This window comes from Scyliorhinus torazame, chromosome 21 (assembly GCF_047496885.1).
Source record: "Scyliorhinus torazame isolate Kashiwa2021f chromosome 21, sScyTor2.1, whole genome shotgun sequence".
Taxonomy (NCBI): Eukaryota; Metazoa; Chordata; class Chondrichthyes; order Carcharhiniformes; family Scyliorhinidae; genus Scyliorhinus; species Scyliorhinus torazame.
This window is the reverse complement of record NC_092727.1, coordinates 106,282,433-106,302,948: the sequence shown is the minus strand read 5'-3', so window position 1 is coordinate 106,302,948 and position 20,516 is coordinate 106,282,433. Positions and strand designations below refer to the sequence as shown.

The window sequence follows — 20,516 nt, the reverse complement described above, 5'->3', positions numbered from 1 at the left end:
TTTTCTAAACAGAGCGCCTTAAATTTCATTCTACACCCATTTGACTCTACACTCCCAAAAGTCAACTGAGATACTTACCAAAATTTGGAATATTGAACATTTGGGCTGAGTATTGCTTCAAAGATTTATATACGGGTTGAATTTTCTTGGGCTTTCCACTTGTGGCAAGATTCTCCCTTCAAATCTCCTCCATCCATCGCACGATTGTCAACTCCCAGGTCAACACAAGCATAGCTAGATTTTCAAACTGAGTCACCTCGGGTCACGACTCTCCAAGTTATAATATTCTTTTACTCTTTAGTCTTGTATTTAGCACTCACACTCAATCTTCTCAGTTTGACTATCCCAAAAGTCAAACTCACTGTTCAGAGGCTTTCAGTTAACAAGAGGTTGAAACTCTTGTTCACAAGCACACCAAATTTCAAATACACTCTGCTAGAAAGAGTTGCTCTGTAGCCTGACATGTCTAAAAGTTACAAACCCTGCTCGAGACCATAGCCACACACCCCCACAATCTACTTGTCCCTATCCTCTTGTTGACCCTTAGTTAGTCTATTGTTTATCTCACTGGCAACTTGGTCACATGGTTTTGGTTTCCGTTTCCAGAATTGCGATATTTTGCTGCATCCTGCATAATTTGATCACTAGAATTTGGACTGGGAATTGGCCTTCCAAGCAGAGGAGGAAAAGAGGGAGATGTGCTGGGGATTAATCTATTGCATACAATAAGCATCTCGGGCTTGAAGCAATAGTAACCAGGTCAATAGCATTCTGTCTATTACCAATGATTTGCACACCAATCCATCAGCAATTCTTGCAAATTCTTGACTTTCCACTAAAACAAATTTTCAAAAATGTAAAAGAAGTCAGTTTAAAATATCCATTATCTAGGGGTCTTTAACAAGATTTGGGATAGCGACCATATGGACAAACTGAATCTGGTTCAGTCTAAAACATGCATGAAGTTTACTTATTCAATTTTGCCTAACCGCCCCACCGGAAAGCATTGTACAAACATTGCTTCTTCTTTTATTTTTAATGTCCAAATTAATTTTTCAAGAGTTGCTTGGTTGAATAGTTAACAGGTCAAGGATGGACTGGAACTTATCCTTAGAGTACAATGGAAAGAGGCAAAACTTTAAATTTGAGGGGGAAGTTTGAAAGTGGTCAAGAGAGTAATATAGATTTAAATGCAGAAGAAGTTTTACAAAATATAAAAAAAATAGCCCCACAAGATTGTTTTAGCACAAATGTTTATTGTAATATATTTAATATGGGAAAAAACCTAAAATATCAAAATGTAAACTGGATCATGGAAGAAAAGATCCAAATGGATATTTACTTTGAATAGATTATAAAAAGCAAAGGAAAGGCAAACTGCTTGCTGACAGATATATATTCATTTCAACAATGAATGATTAATGGTGCTGTTATCCTTACATACAACAGTCGAGATTACAAGGAGTTGAAACAGTGCTTTGTGTTAACAGCAATACATAATTAACATAATCAAAGTAAAACCAAAATGAAATCAAGATCATGTGATACACAAGACAACCTTGGTTTAAAAAAAACTTTCCTGAAAGATTGAGAAATGGGTACAAGTACTATACTTTTAAAACTTTTATGACAGTTATATTGATGAAAGTTTAGTTCCACTTTCAACTCTTCATCTAACACATGGGAAACATTTACTATGGTTCTAGACTTTAAAAGTTTTAAACATGAACACAACAAAAAAATATTGGGAGCCCACAAAATATTGGTACTGAATGCAAAAAGGTTTCTGAGCTTTTTAATAAAAGTATCAATTTAGTTACATAAAATTTATTCATTATGCCTTTTCAAATGTGTAAACAATTTTTTTTGAGTCACACATTGCCAATAGCGCACTTCATATATTGAAAAATTCTGAACTGGCTAAAGATAATCCAGGCAAGCATTAAATAGTAAACTTTTCAAGTATATAACAGGCAGTTGTTCCAAAGGTTTTACACTTTCCAAACATGCAAGTTTCAGTGGTGGCGCTTTATGCTTAGCGGATAAGTGGGACTAGATTTTCGCAACAATGAGTGGAAAACTCAATCTCAGCCGAGGGTCAGATCTGCTTTAGTGATGCCCTTAGCTATACTGGTACAATAGAGTAGCTGCCGTGTATTACAAAAGCCTATGACTAAACAGATCACCACCCACAATTTTATTAGAAGTATATGTCAGCTCCCAAATGCACTGCTCCTCACAAATCAATTTAATGATTTTATTTTTTTTATAAAGTCCAGATCTTCTGAAAGGTGTTCCCTATTCGCTCTGGTCACATTTCTCCAATTAATTTGCTTAACACTTAAAATTAACAAGCATAACAACATTACAAAGTATTCTATCTTGGGCTCTAAACAAATTTGGTCCAGATGTTCTATTTTTCATAACCACAGTAACTGATAACTTTAGTTTTAGGTCTCTACATGAGATTTCATGTCAGTGCAAAACTGAACTTTAAAACTTGTATAAGATGAAACGTTTTTCAAGGAGTTCAAATGAAATCACGACACCTGGTGGTTTGTATACTGAAGCAAAAGAAAACTGCACTAATATATTAAAATATATTTTCAATTCTTAAGACTTCAGAGGGTAAGTTAACAAGTTGGGGTGCTGACACATTTTACATTTGAAGAATTAGATTTTGTGGTAGGGATTTTGCAAGCATCTTTACAAAGAGAACATACACCCCTTACTAAACTCCCATTATTGTTTTTTTGAGGTCACAAAAATGTCAACCTATTTGGAGAAAGTCCTTGACAATTAATTGGGGGGCTGGGGATATATTTTAGGGAGGAGAAATATTCCCCCGAAATATAATTACAAAACATTCTAGCATTGATGTTCATTGAGGTCATGCAAACAATGTATGCATGTGCACACAGAAGATTGAGGTTCCTGACTTAAGTTCCATTTGGAAAATGTTAATAAAAGGTTTAACCAAAAAAAAAAGAAATGTAACTCTTTAATTTAAATTAAATAAGGCAAGCCTCACTGTTGTTAGTCATATTACTTTTAAAACATCGGATTTTCACATCTATTAAGGATGAAATTTCGATCAGATTCAAGCTATTTGGTTTTCCTTATACCCCAACATAAATTACTTGGATTCACCCAGTTTGTGAAATTAAATTAAAACACATATTCTAAAAACCTTGTCAATGGAACTTCAGAGTGATATCAATCCAGCATTTTAATTAAGTTGTGAATCAATCTTTGATGAGATTTGGTCAATGAAAAAAACAAGCTAGTAATTAATGCTACTTTTGCATCTGTGCCCAGATCTCCACTTCGAGCCCCTGGTGAGTTTACAATATTGGGGAAAGAATGTAGAAATTGGAAAATACATCAACATGGATCACCATACATTTTCAGAGGGGACAACTGGCAAGAGACAATGTCCATGCACTACTTAGGACAATGTCAAGACAGAGGACAGAAATTACAGAGGGAATAAATTTAAACTATTCACAAATTTTCTGATCAGTGCACAGAGTGGAACATACAAGTGTACACCTAGTGTGATTTCAGTACAATATAACTGGAGACAAACACATGCCCAGACACGGAAGGCAAAGTAAAGAACCAGTTAATGAAGCCAATCTTTCTGACAAACACCTACATACAAAGCTTCCGAGTTGCAAAAGACAATTAGGGCACAGTGGTAATCACCGAATATTTTAAACTAGTTCCATGTTTCCTATTTCAGCACATACTGAAGCTGCACATGTATGAACTGTAACATTTGCCATTAGTGGAATACATATTATGGAACCAGATTAACAGGAGTGAGAGCAGAGGATTTCATTATATTCTAACTTGCTTTTAAAGCTCTAAACTATTTTAGTTCTTAGACCATCTTTAGTAAATTGACTTCCACAAAACTTAATGGGATTGAAAAAATTGGATACTGCATTACTGTACCAAAAAACCTGGAGAAAATCAGAGTGGAGCACTTCCAGCATGAAATATTCTCTACTTGTAGAATTATATTTGACTTAGAAGAAACTTTTCTACTAGTATTGGAGATTTGCCCTCACATCAAGAGGCATTCTAAACGGTAGATTAACACACAAAATGACAGTGTTCCATGGAAGAAAAATGAATGACTATAATTAACCTCAACTAAAATGCATCTTTTTAAGTTAAAAAAGATTTTTTTTGAAGAGTATTCCAATAAGCTTTGGTTTAAATAAAGATGTTAGTGGCATCCATTATTTTCTATTTCAAATCAACTTTGTTTAAAAGGTAATTGAAGATAAATCCAAATTAAGCATGTAAAGAGAATACGTGCCTGGTAGCACAGAACTAAATCGTAAAAACTCCCAAACATGCTTTAATTACAACAGATAATAATAATCTTTATTAGTGTCACAAGTAGGCTTACATTAACACTGCAATGAAGTTACTGCGAAAATCCCCTAGTTGCCACACTATGGCGTCTGTTTGGGTTCACAGAGAGAGAATTCAGAATGTCCAAATCACCTAACAAGCACGTCCTTTCGGGACTTTTTGTGGGAGGAAATCAGAGCACCTGGAGGAAACCCACGCAGACATGGGGAGAACGTGCAGACTCTGCACAGACAGTGACCCAAGCCAGGAATCAAACCCAGGTCCCTGGCACTGTGAAGCAACAGTGCTAACCACTGTGCTACCATGCCGCCTATACAGTTGCTCCCACATTTGAAAGAATATTGCCTTTACAATGCAAGCCATGTATTTAAATTAATATTCAATCACTAGATAAAGTTCAAAATAATTGAAGAAAGTTGCACAAACAATTTAAAATTACAAGTTTATTAATGGATACTTATTCTAATTAGTCAACAGGATATCTTTTGATTGACAATCTGTGTCTTCTTAAACAAAAATCAAATGCTCTTACTTCGGAAAAAAATATCCATGAAATGTTGATCAGCAAGAACTTAAGGAGCTTTAAACAAAGAGTTCAGGTTTACTTCAGATATTTTCATTTCAACATTTAATTTTTCATAGTGCCCTTTCTTTTAACGAGAATATAAAAATTAGTGTTGTGACACTGAATATTTTCAACATTTTGTATCCAATGTTAGAATAAGGCACTCGCAGGTCAAAACGCACAGTGGTTACACATGGAATAAAGCCCTTGCAATTTCTTGCTTTGACAATATGTCTCAATTCCAAGCTGGGAATTATGTGCCAACTCCTACATCAGCCATCAAGATCAAATCAGTTATGCAAATTAGTGCCCTGTTACTATGGAAAGTTTGTGGTCTGACAGGTTCTGCTAGTGTGATTGCCAAATTTCAATTGATTTTGACATGAACAGGGAAAAGGCAGGCCACAAAGTTCAATCTATTCGGACACCAGTCCAATGCAGCCACACAGTGGATGGGGTCTTTTTCCCTCCTTCCACAATTACCATTCACCGAACAGATCAGGAAAAAAAAAATACAAATAGTGTACCCCAGTAGTCATTATTATTAATGAGTCCAAAATGAATTCAGATCAAATGTCATCACTCAATCTAAACCCTTTAAATATACAGTAACATCAATGCACTGGAAGCACAATATAGATCCCTGCCATAAAAATGTAGTCTTATACAAATCAGATCAACCACAAAAACAAATCACAATGAGTGAACTGAATCCAGAATCACATCACTCACCCAAAGTTAACACGCTGGTCATGGAAAACAAGTAACAGTAAAGAGACAGGTGTATTTGTTTTATATTCTTCACCAATTTCAGGAAAAATTCACAAACTAAGATTTTAAATTCCATTGAAATGTGGTTCAGATATATGTAAATTTTATAAACATTAACTACAAGCCTACAAAAGTGCTACATATAGAATATAGACCCTATTTTTCAGGCAATGATCCAGATGCCATCACTGGACAGGAGTAATAGGTGCCCCAACATTTCATCAGCACTTGGATTTAGAAGGAAAATAACTCCCCGTTCCTGCAAAGCTAACAAGTGCCAAAGCAAAGACAATAAAGACAATTCAGACCATCATCCCCTTCTGAACAGATTATAAACAGAGAGGGCCAAGATTGAACACTATGGACAGAGAGCCTTTAAATGGATGTATATTTGTTAAATACCTTTCTTTTAAAAATAAATTGAATTTCTACTTGTTTGCAAGCAGAAGTAATAATAAAGTGCGCAGAAGGGTCATCGCAATGGGAAGCTATACCGAAGCATTCTAACTAACTAACAAAAAATATTCATAAGCGTTAATAGTACAAGCAGAATATATAATCCATATCTCTATTGCATGTCTTCATCATTCTGACTAAACATAGTTAATTGAACTGTCGATAATATGGCTGCTTATAAAATATCCTCTATTTATTCACTAATATAGTTCACGTTTTACTCTGGTTTCAATCTGTTTGGACTGTTTTCAGGTTAATCCCAAAGTGTTTTTTTTTAAGGGCTGCATGACCTCTGCGCTGATGTTGGTTGGTGAGGAGGAAGGGGACTCGAAGAGAAGAGGAGAGAAAGAAAGCTCACGGTCCATCCGAAAACTAATGAATGGTTCTGATAAGTTGTCACACTTTGAGAGGAACTTCCTCGGAGCACATTGAAGCTTCCCCATCACTGTTTCACTTTCCTTTTAAAGGGAGGCAAAGAGCTTCATGGATGAACCCGGAAAAGCAACTTTTATATTGAAAAAGACAGTTATATCATTTTAAAATATAATCTGACATTCATCCATGAATCCACTATTGATCAGAAGTTAATGATCTGTCAAGGGAAATCTACACCTCCCACCCCTCCACACAAAAAGAAAAATCACAGGACAGATAAAAATTTGAAACACTGTGATTGCTACATTCAAAGGATGTTTAAGTGCTCCATCTTAATAGCAACATCTATATTGCTCTGGTCTACAATATCCACCTGAGTTGATTCATTAGCTAATCTTCCATAATTTAGCTTCACCATTGACCGGCCATTGAAGCAAATGGGACATTTTAGAAGAATAATCCTTTTGGATCAGGCATTTTGTTTTGATTTTGCTTAGATTTAACTGCTGGAAGCAGTAGACAACTGATTGGCAGATTGCCTTTTAGTGTTAAACTGTGCAGTTGAGACGTGTCCATGGTATTGGCGATCAAGAATAAAAATGTCACACAAAAGGAATGAGGTTCTAAAATGTTCTGCAAGAAATCCACTGGTTCAACTCAAAGCAGGTCCTTGAAGCTGTCAGCTAGATCAGTTGATACCTCTTCAACAAAGCTTGCTGGCTTGAGTAAACAAGTCAGTAAAGAAATGGAAGGTGGAGAAAATATTGGGATCTTAGAACTATGATAGTTTGCAGGAGAATAAAGGAACACATCATAAGCAATTACATAAATCATAGAAGATCAAGTTGTAACAAATCATGGACCTTTTCTATCATTCATGATGCAACACACACAACCAATAATTTACCTAAATTGGACTTTGGTGAAAAAGTAGACCAATAAACAGAAAGTGGGCCGATTGTCCAAATATGTGCTCCTGGCTTGAAGGCTGACTTGCCAAAAGCAGCTCTTGGTTTCTCTGTGTATGGTCCTGGAGAGCAAGCTCGAAACTTGGAGCATACATCTACAAAGTTGGCCCTCAGCTATTCAGCACATTCACCTTATCCAAGCAATTGTTCATACGCTTGTTTTATCTTTAGAATTGTCCAAGAATATGATCTATATTGAAAATATATTTAAGAACCTATACATTTTTTTAAAATGTCAAATAAATAGCAGTACAAGGCAGTGGTTTCATCTGTGCCATGCATTAAGGACCCCACATTTAAAATCTATTAACAATCTGTAGCCAAAATTATAGCAGCGCCAAAAATGCCCACATTCTGCCCAAGCAGCTTCATTTGATTCCAAAACTCGATCCGGCGGGAATGGTGCCAGTAGCCCACATTTCCATCGATAAAGAGAACTACAAGGGGCATAAGAACAGAGAGCATCTGGGCTGCAGTCCGTACACAATACCCAGAAAGGAAAGACAAGGCCAGTACAGCGTACAGTACAAATAACAACTGCAGCATGACTTCACCTCCTATGATGTGGTTCAGATAGGCCAGACGATCCTCTTTGCTGTGCTGCAGGGAATAGGCCTGTAGGTTAAATACTACACAATTAGAGTCCCACAACATTTAAGATAAAGTATAGAGAAAATAGTCAAAAACTTATATGTAACTTCTCACATTAGGTAGCACTAGTGATCTACTGATCCTAATCAATAGCACACTGATACACAATATGGATATGCATAGAAAATGGTTACTAGTTTTGCTTGTGATTGCAGACGTATGCTTATGTTATAAGTTTTGATGCTAAAACTTTGAATATATTCAAGAGGCAGCTGGATATAGCACTTGGGGAGAATGGGATCAAAGGCTATGGGGAGAAAGCAGGATTAGGCTATTGAGTTGGATGATCGTGATGAATGGCGGAGCAGGCTCGAAGGGCCAAAAGGCCTCCTCCTGCTCCTATCTTCTATGTATCTATGTTTATCTATCCATCTTTAACTGTAGCATCGGGAAGGTCAATTACTCACCACACAGATAAGGTTGATGCCAAGGAATACTTGACCGGTAGTCTGCAATGACCTCGTCCGGGGCTTCTGCCGATAAACCTCGCCAGAACCACTCGCTAAAATCAGAAATCCTCCTATGACGGCTATAGTTCTGGAATACATCCTTACCTGAGAGATTCAAAATATTTGTTTTATTTACTTCATCTACATACTGACTTTTTCTATTCCCCGCCCCCCTCCATCAATCGACAATTAAACTGTGTGGTTTTTAGAGCAGTTTTTATTAGAGTAGTGAACATGAAATAGTAAAATGCCACACAGGCTCAAAAATGTATTTCAAATCAGAATGTAATCATCACCCAGATGTTGTGAATCAGACTGCTGTGTATGCTGAAACACAAATAAAGCTCAAACGAATCCTACCCAAACTCAATTGAAAATGTGGCACCTGGTAAAATCAATGTTTAATCCAGCTTAAATTCACCCTTCCAACAAAATCTTACTTTGGATTGAAATTTGTCCGCTTTGATGGAGGAGAGGACCCAAACAGGAGTCATAACTACTTTTGGACAGACTTCAGATGAGGAAAATAGAATCAAGGTTTCATTTTTGCAACTTCAAATATTATTTGGCAAGAAGTGCGTTCATGGGTAAAGCAGTCTCTGAAACCCCTTGGTTTTGCATCCATGTATGCATGGGGATCAGTGGGCGTTACTATTATCTGATCATTGAGTCAATATTTATTTTCATCTGCTTCATCAGGTGCACAGAATGAATACAATGTACTCGGCAAATAAGCAAGAATAAAGTCCATCTTGAATCATACTTTAACCACACACTAAGCCTCTCTCCTCATTCACTAACTCAACTGGTCATAGAAATAAGCAGAGGAGCAACACCACGTGATAAAGAGATGAGGTGTTAATGCGGTAGACTACTTGCATGTTAAACAGTGAAAATAGCATGTGACGGAGCTAAGCAATCCAATAAACGATGAATCAGATACAATCTCTGCAGTCCTGTCACGTCCAGCCATAAATGGTGGTGGACAATTAAATGACTAATTGGAGGAAGCGGCTCCACAAATATCCCCATCCTCAATGATTGAGGTGCCCAGCACATCAGTACAAAAGACCAGGCTGAAGCATTTGCAGTCATTTTCAGCTAGAAATGCCAAATGGATGATCCACCTTGGCCTCCTCCAGAGGTCCCCAAGATGGCAGTCTTCAGCTAATTTGATTCACACCACGTGATAAACAGCTGAAGGCACTGCAAAGGCTGTGGGCCCTAACAATATTTTGGTAATTGTACTGAAGATTTGTGCACCAGAATTAGCTGCACCCTTAGCCAAGCTGTTCCAGTACATCTACAACACTGGCATCCGCCCATCAATGTTGAAATTTGCCCAAATTTGTATGTCCTGTACACAAAAAGGCCAAATCCAACCCAGCCAAATATCACCCCATCGGCCTACTTTCGATCATCAGCAAAGTGATGAAAAAGGTCATGGACAGTACTATCATGTAGCACTTTCGCAGCAATAACCTGTTCACTGACACAGTTTGGGTTCCGCCTCGGTTGCTCAGCTCCTGACATCATTACAGCCTTAAACCAAACATGGACAAAAGAGCTGAACTCAAGACATGGGGCAAGAGCGACTGTTCTTGATACCACGGCAGCATTTGACTAAGTATGACATCGAGGAGCCCAAGCAATCCGATGTCAATAGGAATCGGGGGGAACTCTCCACTGGTTGGAGTCATACCTAGCACAAAGGAAGATGGTTGTGGGGTTATTGGAGATCAATCATTTAGAATCCATAGAGTTCCTACAGTGCAGGAGGCCATTCGGCCCATTGAATCTGCACCAACCCTCTGAAAGAGCACCCTAACTAGGCCCACTCTCCCGCCCTATCCCTGGGACATTGTCGCAGGAGTTCCTCAGGGTAGTCCTCGGTCCAAACATCTTCAGCTGTCCAATCAATGACCTTCCCTTAACAATTTCCAAAGTGGGAATACTCACGGATGATGTTCGCTGATGATTTCACAATGTTCAGCACCACCATCCATGTCTTCTCAGATACTGAAGCCGTCCATGTTCATATGCAGGAAGACCCGGATAATATTCAGATTTGGACTGAGTGGTAACAGTTGCCCCACATAAGTGGCAGGCACTGACCATCACCAGCAAGAAAGAATCTAACTATCTCCCCATGACAATCAATGGCATTACCATTGCTGAATCCTCAGCCATCAACATCCCAAGGGTTACTGAACGGGACCAGCCATATGAATATTGTGGCAATGAGAGCAAGTCAGAGGCTAGGAATCCTGTGGAGAGGAACTCACCTCCTGACTCCCCAAAGCCAGTCCACTGTCTACGAGCCAAAAGTCAAGAGTGATGGAATATTTCCCACCTACCTGGATGAGTGCAGCTCCAACAACACTCAAGAAACGGAATACCATCCAGGATAAATCAGCCTGCTTGAATGGTACCCCATACACCATCTTATACACTCACTCCCTCCATCACTAATGCACATGTCATAAGTGAGTGCTTTCTACAAGATGCTCACCAAAGCTATTTCATCGGCACCTTCCAAACTCATGACCTCCACCAGCTCAAAGGGCAAGGCAGCATGGGAACAACGCCCCATCCAAGTCACACACCATCCTGACTTGGAACTATATCACCATTCCTTCAGTTATTATTGGGTCAATATCCTGGAACTCTTTGCCGAACAGCATGTGGGTGAGTCTACAACACGGACTACAGCAGTTCACGAAAGCAGCTCACCATCAACATCCAAGGGCAGTTAGGGATGGGCAATAAATGCTGGCCTGGCCAGCGATGCCCAAATACCATGAATAAATTAAAAGATCATAGCTCTGAAGAACAGAACAAAAATTCAAGTTCAAAGTCTTTTACAAAACTGACACAAGTACAGTCCGTTCCCAAAATCTGAAACTCCTCCTTTCCTTTACACCCATAAAACCTGGAATTAAAATGACTTCAATGGGAGCCACATCCTGATTCAAACTGATGATATAAAATTGAGCCTTTATGTGAATTATAATTGAGCTTAAATTTACCTTGTGGTGCAAGTTAATGATCCAGCAGCCAAATGTGCCCAGCTAGTCGATTACATATACTCCCCTCTTCCTCAGCTTTCCCAACACCAAAACCATCGGTTTGTGCCAATTCTACATAACTGGCCCCTAGTCTGAACAGTCCCAGAAATTACATCCTTCACTTTTCTCTCCAGTGAGTAAACCAATACAGAGCAAGCTGAAACTACTGTGAGTAACAAGCCACCCCTGATCCTGTGGCAGACATTAGTTAATGCAATAGAATAACACCAATGTAATTACTTCTTGCTACGTGAAAAAACGAAGTGGTGCAGAATACAAGATACCCTTGCAATAGGATTCTACATTTAGACAGTTTAACCATTCAGAATACCAATAATTTTGATTCTCTTACCTTGAGCCAGTCCCCATAATGCACTTGTTCTCCAATATATGATGCATATGTGCTAACAGCCAATTGAAGAGCAGCCCCCAAAGCAAACCATCTCCTCTTCACCCCAAAGGACATGAAACTGGCACAGATAACTGCAGCACCCATATCAAAATAGAGGTATGGCACTGGAATATCCGGTTTCCTAAAAAGAAGACATACGCCATAATTTCCATTGGAAAAATCAGCAAACACATGAAACTGTGCATTTCAAGTGAACCTCAAGTCCATTCTACATAAACTTCTAAAGTACATGGTGATTTTTAAAAAATCAACTACACGAGCATCCATGGACGAAGATATTGATATGGATTGAATTTCAAACAGTTGTAATCCATCAGGCAAATCTCAAACTAACACTAAGGATTCTAGTTAAAAGATTGCAAATCCCAGCACCCCTGCACTGCAATGCAACCCAACCTCAGATGACTGGCATGAATGAGGCAAAGACATACCATATTACCAGAACTTGGCAGCCTGTTTTCCCACATTAAATGAATGAGGTTAAATTTCTTGTGCTCTAAGAAGCCACCCCTTCAGAAACAGCGGGCAGGGGCTAGTTTAGCACAGGGCTAAATAGCTGGCTTTTAAAGCAGACCCAGGGAGGCCAGCAGCGCGGTTCAATTCCCGTACCAGCCTCTCCGAACAGGCACCGGAATGTGGCGACTAGGGGCTTTTCACAGTAACTTCATTTGAAGCCTATTTGTGACAATAAGTGATTTTCATTTCATTTTCATTTCATCATTTCAGAAGCTTCAAAAGTATTAATTTACTAATAACTAAATCACTGCAAATAGAAAGTTCATTTCAGACCATCTTCCCAAAGTTTTGTACAAGTCCATAAGACCATAAGACATGGAGCAGAATTAGGTCATTTGGCCCATCGAGTCTGCTCCGCCATTCAATCATGGCTGATATGTTTCTCATCCCCATTCTCCTGCCTTCTCCCAAAACCTCTGATCCCCTTATTAATCAAGAACCTATCTGTCTCTGTCTTAAAGATGCTCAACGACTTGGACTCCGTGCCTACTCCCATTAGTAGATCAGTGCAACATAGGACACAGTACTGATCTAAAACAGATCACTTCAGTCACAGCAGCAATGTGAAATTGTAACAGGCCTCAGCATTCTTAGATAAGGCACATTTTTAAAAAGAAAAAAAAATCATGTCAATTCATGTGGCTGGTTTAGTACAGTGGGCTAAACAGCTGGCTTGTAATGCAGAACAATGCCAGCGCGGGTTCAATTCCCGTACCGGCCGCCCCGAACAGGCACCAGAATATGGCGACTAGGGGCTATTCACAGTAACTTCATTGAAGCCTACTTGTGACAAGAAGCGATTATTATTATTATTATCGTGGACTCCAGAGAGCACTGGTTAACGCATGCAGTGACAGTGTATGTCAGATGAGGGCCCATTACTCCAAAGACGAATAACCAATCAATACCCATCACTGAAGCTCCCATATAAAGGGCACATTCTTTGGAGAGATTGTGAAAGGCGAGCAGGAATTGGTGCTTTCAGCAGAAGTGGGAAGAAACATTTGGGTGAAAATATATTTTGGATGAAGAAATTTTAATTATTAATTATCTTTCAATGTAATGTTTAAGATATCAGGGTTAAACACCAATCCATTCCACAAAAGGTGAATGATTTTCCATTGATTAACATTGCACATGCCACGGGTAACGTAACAGCAGGCTTTAGCTTACAGTAGTTTCACAGTAACTTCATTGCAGTGTTAATGTAAGCCTACATGTGACAATAATAAAAAGATAAGATCACTCCCACGCTGTATCAGCCAACATACTTGAACTGTGAATAAAATCCATTATGTTTAATGCATATTAAGTATAATAACTCACTATAACAACTTCTATTTATATAAAACCTTTAACATAAAATGCCCCAAAATGCTTCACAGGAGCATCATAAAACAAGGTTGACATCAAGACACAAGGGGATATTAGGTCAGATGATCAAAACCTTTGTCGAAGAGGCAGGTTTTTTAAAAATGTTTTAAAAGTAGGAAAGCAAAGGAGAGGTAGAGAGGTGAAGGGAGAGGATTCCAGAGCTTGGCATCCAGCCAACTGACAGCACAGTCACCAATGGTGCAGCAATTACAACCAGTGGTGCACATCAGCCCAAATTTAGAAGAGTGCAGATATTTCAGAGGGTTGTGGGACTGGAGGAGTTTACAGCCATAAGGAGGGGAGATTTGATCTGAGTGTTAAAAGTCTATTTCTTTCCCACCCCAGCCCCTGCCTAAGATCTAACCTAACCCATCTGGAGCCTGTTATTTGTCACCCTCCCAAGATTAAAAGTGATATACACAAAAATAAAGATAACAGAGGCAAGGGAAAGGAAGACAATCCTGCAGCAGATTTTTAACACCACCAATCAAACGTATTGCAACTGAAAATCTACAAATGGGTTAGCATTGCACATTGTGAAAGGTCAAATAGTGGCACAGCGGCAGAGTGGTTAGCACTGCTATCTCATAGCGGCAGGGACCCGGGTTTGATTCCAACCTTGGGTGACTGTGTGGAGTTTGCATATTCTCCCTGTATCTGCGTGGGTTTGCTCCAGGTGCTCCGGTTTCCTCCCACAATCCAAAGGTGTGCAGGTTAGGTGGATTGGCCTGCTAAATTGTCCCTTAGTGTCCAAAGGTTAGGTGGGGTTACGGGCCTGGGCGGGGAGCTTTTTTAGCGGGTCGGTGCAGACTCGATGGGCCATATGGCCTCCTTCTGGGCTGTCGGGATTCTATGATTCTATTAAACGTTTTGGCCTGGGACACTGTTCTTGTGCAGCTGTTGCACACAGCCATCAATAGCTGACAAAATAAATCCTAAAGAGGCATTGTACGTTTAATACTTTTAAAGTGCGGTCATCAGTTTTTGAAAGGTGTGGCCAGAGTTTATGAAAATATACATGGAAAAATGCTGTGAACAGCAATATCAAGTATTTTTTATAACGCTGACTTCATTCCACCTCCCACTAAAGGTGGAGACCTCAAAATAAATCTTCAATATTCATATCTCAACTACCAAAATAATTTTAAAATCATTTTGCAGCTTTATTTTATACTCGTGAGTCTATGGTATTTAGTGTTATGGGCCAGGGTTTAGAGAACCCCAAAGTATATCATGGAGTTCGCCCCGCCCCCACCCGGGCAGAGCCCCGCCCCCACCCAGGTAGAGCCCCGCCCCGCCCCGACCCGGGCAGCTTCCCGCCCGGGCAGGTCAGAGCTCCCCCAGTGCTGCCCTGGGGGTGTCAGCCTTGAGGGGGGATCTCGAACGCGGATCCCTGCGGCATACGAGGCCCGAGCTGGTTGAAATCTAGCGAGCCGCTGGAGGAGCGACGCCCCGAGCGGCTTCCGCTGACGGAGAAGCGGCGGGCCCCTGGGCCTCCTCCCCCGGCTCTCACACACTCACCTGCGCTGGTCGGCCCGCTCAGCGAAAAGCATCAACATGCTGAAGCAGTTCCAGAAGGGGAAGCGGGTCAGGATGATGGCGCCGAAGCGCATGAGAAGTTTAAAGACCCGCCTGCGAGCCTCCAGCGCCATGACTACCGGCCGGCCCGCCCCGAACACAATTCCGGCTGGAAACCTGGCGCCTAGTATCAGGTTCCCCTCCTCCCCCCGCCCACCCACAGCATCACTGTCCCTGGGACGGGAGCTTCTGAACCTTTAAAAACATTCCCCTGCTCAACAACCAAATCTTGCGCGATTTACCTTTTCAATGCAATTCCATTGATGTCACCCGACACTTTTAAAACACAAATAAGCTCAGGGACTGTGGCCAGTCTTCAGCCCTGCCAACAGTTCCCTGGCTTGATGGCTGGCTGTTGTCAACAGGAGATTAACGCTGCTTATCAATTGCAAAGTTATAATTTGAACCACCATGCTGCTACAGAATACAAGGTTTGATTGAAAGGAAGACAGTGGGAAAGAAATGATTGGATTCTTTTGAAAATAGCTGCATACATACTTGGTTTTGTGATTCTTACGAGGGGACACAGGTTCAAGGTGAGGGGCGGGAGGTTCAGGGGGGATTTGAGGAAAAACCTTTTTACCCAGAGGGTGGTGACGGTCTGGTACGCACTGCCTGGGAGGATGGTAGAGGCGAGTTGCTTCACATCCTTTAAAACGTACCTGGATGAGCACATGGCACATCTTAACATTCGAGGCTATGGGCCAAATGCTGGCAAATGGGATGAGGATTGGCAGATCAGGGGCGAAATTCTCCTACCCGCCCCGCCACATTTCTGCCCCGACCGGCCGGCGGGAGTCTCCGTAACACCGGCCGGTCAATGGGGTTTCCCATTGTGGGGCAGCCCCACGCCGTCGGGAAACCCCCGGGTGCCGGCAAAACGGACACTCCCGCCAGCGGAGAATGACGCCCCAGGTGCCTTTCATGCGGCAGTGCAGACTCAAAGAGCCTTTTCTGCACTGTATTTTTCTGTGGTTCTGTGACACTGAACTGGACAATAAGAAAGACAACTATAGCCCCTTTCCCAAACCAGCATCCGAAAGTACTTTCACATCCTCATCTTTGACAAAGAGTCATCCAGGCTCGAAACATTAGCTCCCTTCTCTCTCCTCAGTTGCTGTCAGACCTGAAGTTGTCCAGCATTTTCTGTTTCAGATTCCAGCATCCACCATAATTTGCTTTTATGCTAAAGTACCTCATGGATACCTAGGTACTTTTGAAATACCTGTTTGTCAGAGAAGAAAACACAGTGGGCAATCAGCCAGGAGCAAAGTCCCAGAAATAGCACTGATATAAAATGGTCAGATAATCTGTTTTAATCATGTTTTTGATGGACACCAAGAGAACTCCTCACATCCACAGGACAGGCAGCTTTGGTTTAGCGCCACATCCAAAAGGCAACATCCCCAACGGTGTCTCACTCCCTCAGTACTACAGCGAAGTGTCCGCCTAGGTTATGGATTTAAATCTCTGGAGAAGGATTTGTGCCACAATGTTGACAAAAAACATCAAGCTATGTATCTGAAACAAAGCTAGTTTATTTTACACTACTTCAAATGGTTTCCACACTTCACTAAGCAATAGCTAATAAAACAACAGTATAAAATCTACATTACAGAAATCTATAATATATTTTTAGTACAGCTAACAAACTATCTCAATCTCTCACTGTCCTTCCTCATAACCTCCCAGAATTCCGAGCGATGCAGCCTTTTATAAGACTATGTGGTGTCATCTAGTGTTGAGATACATGAACATCATCTTGTTAGCCTTTACACTCCTTACATTGTATATATCATTACAAAGTTGGGCATGAAAAAATTACATGGAAATTTAAACATAGAAACAGACCATTCAGCCCAACAGATCTTTGCTGATGTTTATGCTTCACACAATGCTTTTCCCCACCTAACCTCATCTCACCCTATTAACATATTCTCCTATCCTTCCTTCCTCTGTACTTAACCAACTTCCACCTGGATGCATCTTTTTTTAAATTTTTCCAATTGAGGGGCAATTTAGCATGGCCAATCCACCTACCCTGCACATCTTTGGGCTGTGGGAGTGAGACCCACGCAGACACAGGGAGCATGTGCAAACTCTACACAGACAGTGACCCAGGGCCGTGATTGAACCTGGGTCCTCAGTGCTGTGAGGCAGCAGTGCTAACCACTGTGCCATCATGCCGTCCTTCACTTGGATGCATCTTTTTTTTCTTTTTTAAAATAAATTTAGAGAACCCAATTCACTTTTTCCAATTAAGGGGCAATTTAGCGTGGCCAATCCCCCTCCCTGCACATCTTTGGGTTGTGGGGGCGAAACCCACGCAAACACAGCGAGAATGTGCGAACTCCACACGGAAAGTGACCCAGAGCCGGTATCGAACCTGGGTCCTCGGCGCGGTGAGGCAGTAGTACTAACCACTGTGCCACCGTGCTGCCCTGCTTGGATGCATCTTTGAGGCATGACAAAGTTCTGGCATTGAAATGAGACACCTAGAAATTATATATATTCCATAGTGTTTATTGAAACATTCGAAAAATGTTATTAAAATTTACATGGAATGCTAGTTTGGGAAAGGGGCTATAGTTGTATTTCTTAGTGTCCAGTACAGTATACAGCTATTTTCAAAAGAGTCCTATACATTGAAGTGTGGAATGAAATCGCAAGTGTGGCTTAGCATATCATTTCAAATAAATTAAACACAGAGGGCAACATCTGCAGCTTTTGATAATTTCCCAGGCTTATATTTGTCACGGTTGAATTACTTCTATTCCTAATCATTGTAATGGGACTATCTTTAAGGGTGGTCTGAATTGCTCAGTGTGAGCCACAGACAGAATTGTAGATATGCATCAACAAAGGAATAAACAAATTACTTACCCTTAGTTCATAAATATTCATTCCAAGTATACCATGCCATGCCAGTAAATATATTCCATAATCAGGCCTCACCAATATATACAACTACTATATTAATAGATACAGTTGGAAATGAAATAGGTAGCAGTTATGTATTTAACCTGTAATCCAGAGGCCTCTACTATGAGTTCATGTTGGTCCACCACAGCAGCTGGGGAATTTTAATTCAGTTCATGAAATAAATCTGGAATAAAATATAATGACCTATGACCTGTGAATCCACAAGATTCATTAAAAACCAGCTGGTTCACTAATTTCCTTCACCTAACAAAATCTTGTCTAGCCTCTGCGATGCCAGGCCCACGGTATGTGTTTGGCTTTGAACTGCCTTATGAAATATTCTCAAGGGCAGTTAGGGATGGGCTATATATGCAGTCCTTGGCAGTAGCACCCACATTCCATGAAAAATGTTTTTAAAATTTACCACATTAATATTTGGAAATCATTAATCCAGTACACTCATACGTTGAAATACAAGAAGAAACACTTTCATAAAATCTGAGATTTATGGCTGTGTTTTCTGCAAACAGAAATCTCAATTCTTCCAGGGCTCCACCTCCTGTAATTCTGCAGACTCACTCAACCATATCATCAGATAGGGATTGTAGAGATTCATTGCTTCTCCTATGGGATGTGGGGAATGATTTCAGAGCAGTACCATAAACGTACCTCGTCCACCTCCCTGTGTACAATGTATTTATGAATTGACATTGCAAAAATAGCACGCTGCTTCAGAGGTTGAGGAAATGGTGTGAGGATAACTGAGAGAGAAAAAACAAGTTAAAAGGGAGTGGAAACGGGGCGGCACAGTGGTTAGTACTGCTGCCTCACGGCACCAAGGACCCAGGTTTGGTCCCAGCCCCGGGACACTGTCCGTGTGGAGTTTGCACATTTTCCCAATGTTTGCGTACAAAGATGTGCAGGTTCAATGGATTGGCCATGCTAAATCTCCCCTTGGTGTCCAAAGATGTGAAGCTTCGGTGAGATTACGGTAATTGGGTCGGGAAGTGGACCTATGTGCTCTTTCAAAGACAAAAACAAAAAATGGACAATCAGCAGATCTGACAGCATCTGTGGAGAGAGATGGGAGCTAACATTTTGAGTCTGCATGACTTTCAGAGGGTCATGCAGACTCGATGGGCTGAATGACCTCCTTCTGCATTGTAGGGATTCTATGGTTCTATGGGTTTCAAAGCAGCATGTATTGTTTCATTGCTTTTAAAGGATCAAAAGCCACAACAGATAACTACAGGCTAATTAGTTTAGCATCAACACTAATTGATTTATGTGCTTCTTTAAAAGATTGTGACACTAAAAAAAAACATGTAAATCAAATCACACCTCAACTCATCTTAAGAACATGCAAAACATATTTATTTTCTGTTTTGATTGGATGAAATAACCTGAAGAAGTTGTTGGAACAATAAATGCAGAAACCATGTGATGCACTATCAATTATGACGAGACGAGAGTAGAGAGTAATCAAGGCTTTATTAAGCAGAGATGTGTTGCCTCCTGCAGCTGCTACCAGAAATGGTAGCAGCTCGGTGTGCACACACATTTATACTCTGCCTACTGGGCGGAACCAGCAGGCAGGGATCTATCCCCGTACCTATAGTACAGGAGCCTTACCGTATTACCTCTAATAAAAGTATTATACAAACAGTGGTGACTACCACGTTCACCCCCTGTTAAAAAAAGAGTCCAGCGGGGGTGGTGGAAAACTATTTACAGGTATGAGAGCATTTAAAGTTTACAATCTGGTGAAAATTTACAAATTTAGCCGGTCGGGTGACTTGATCCTCCGCTGTGAGCGCCTCGGTGCCGGAGGTGATGCAGGCGCCGGTTTGGTCGCTTGTGACTCCAGGAGCGTGTTGTCCTCATCTTCATCCCTGGGTGGAACCAGTGGGAGGACGGACCGTCCTGGGGCGGGGGCTGTAGTGAGGTGCGCGGGGGGAGGATGGGTGGCGCCGGGGCAATCTGAGGGGGGGTGTCGGGTGGTGTGGGGCCGTGGGTGGGGAT

At 40.9% G+C, this 20,516-nt stretch overlaps 1 protein-coding gene across 2 annotated transcripts in view; it reads right to left on the bottom strand.

The window, feature by feature from the left end:
• The window catches only part of tmem101 (transmembrane protein 101), a 43,262-nt gene extending 27,602 nt beyond the window's left edge, over positions 1-15,660 (bottom strand). The window contains exons 1-4 of one of the 2 annotated variants that reach the window (XR_011937496.1): positions 15,516-15,660; positions 12,045-12,225; positions 8,583-8,729; positions 8,079-8,139 (exon numbers count right to left, since the gene is read on the bottom strand). Coding sequence is in view for 1 of the 2 variants with exons in the window: in XM_072487186.1 (XP_072343287.1) it covers positions 7,831-8,139; positions 8,583-8,729; positions 12,045-12,225; positions 15,516-15,646 (768 nt within the window). In the remaining variant the exon portion in view is untranslated. Of the gene's footprint in view, positions 1-4,817; positions 8,140-8,582; positions 8,730-12,044; positions 12,226-15,515 lie in introns of those variants that run through there. The other variant, XM_072487186.1, reaches the window with a different exon arrangement.
• Between the last annotated feature and the right edge of the window lie 4,856 nt (positions 15,661-20,516).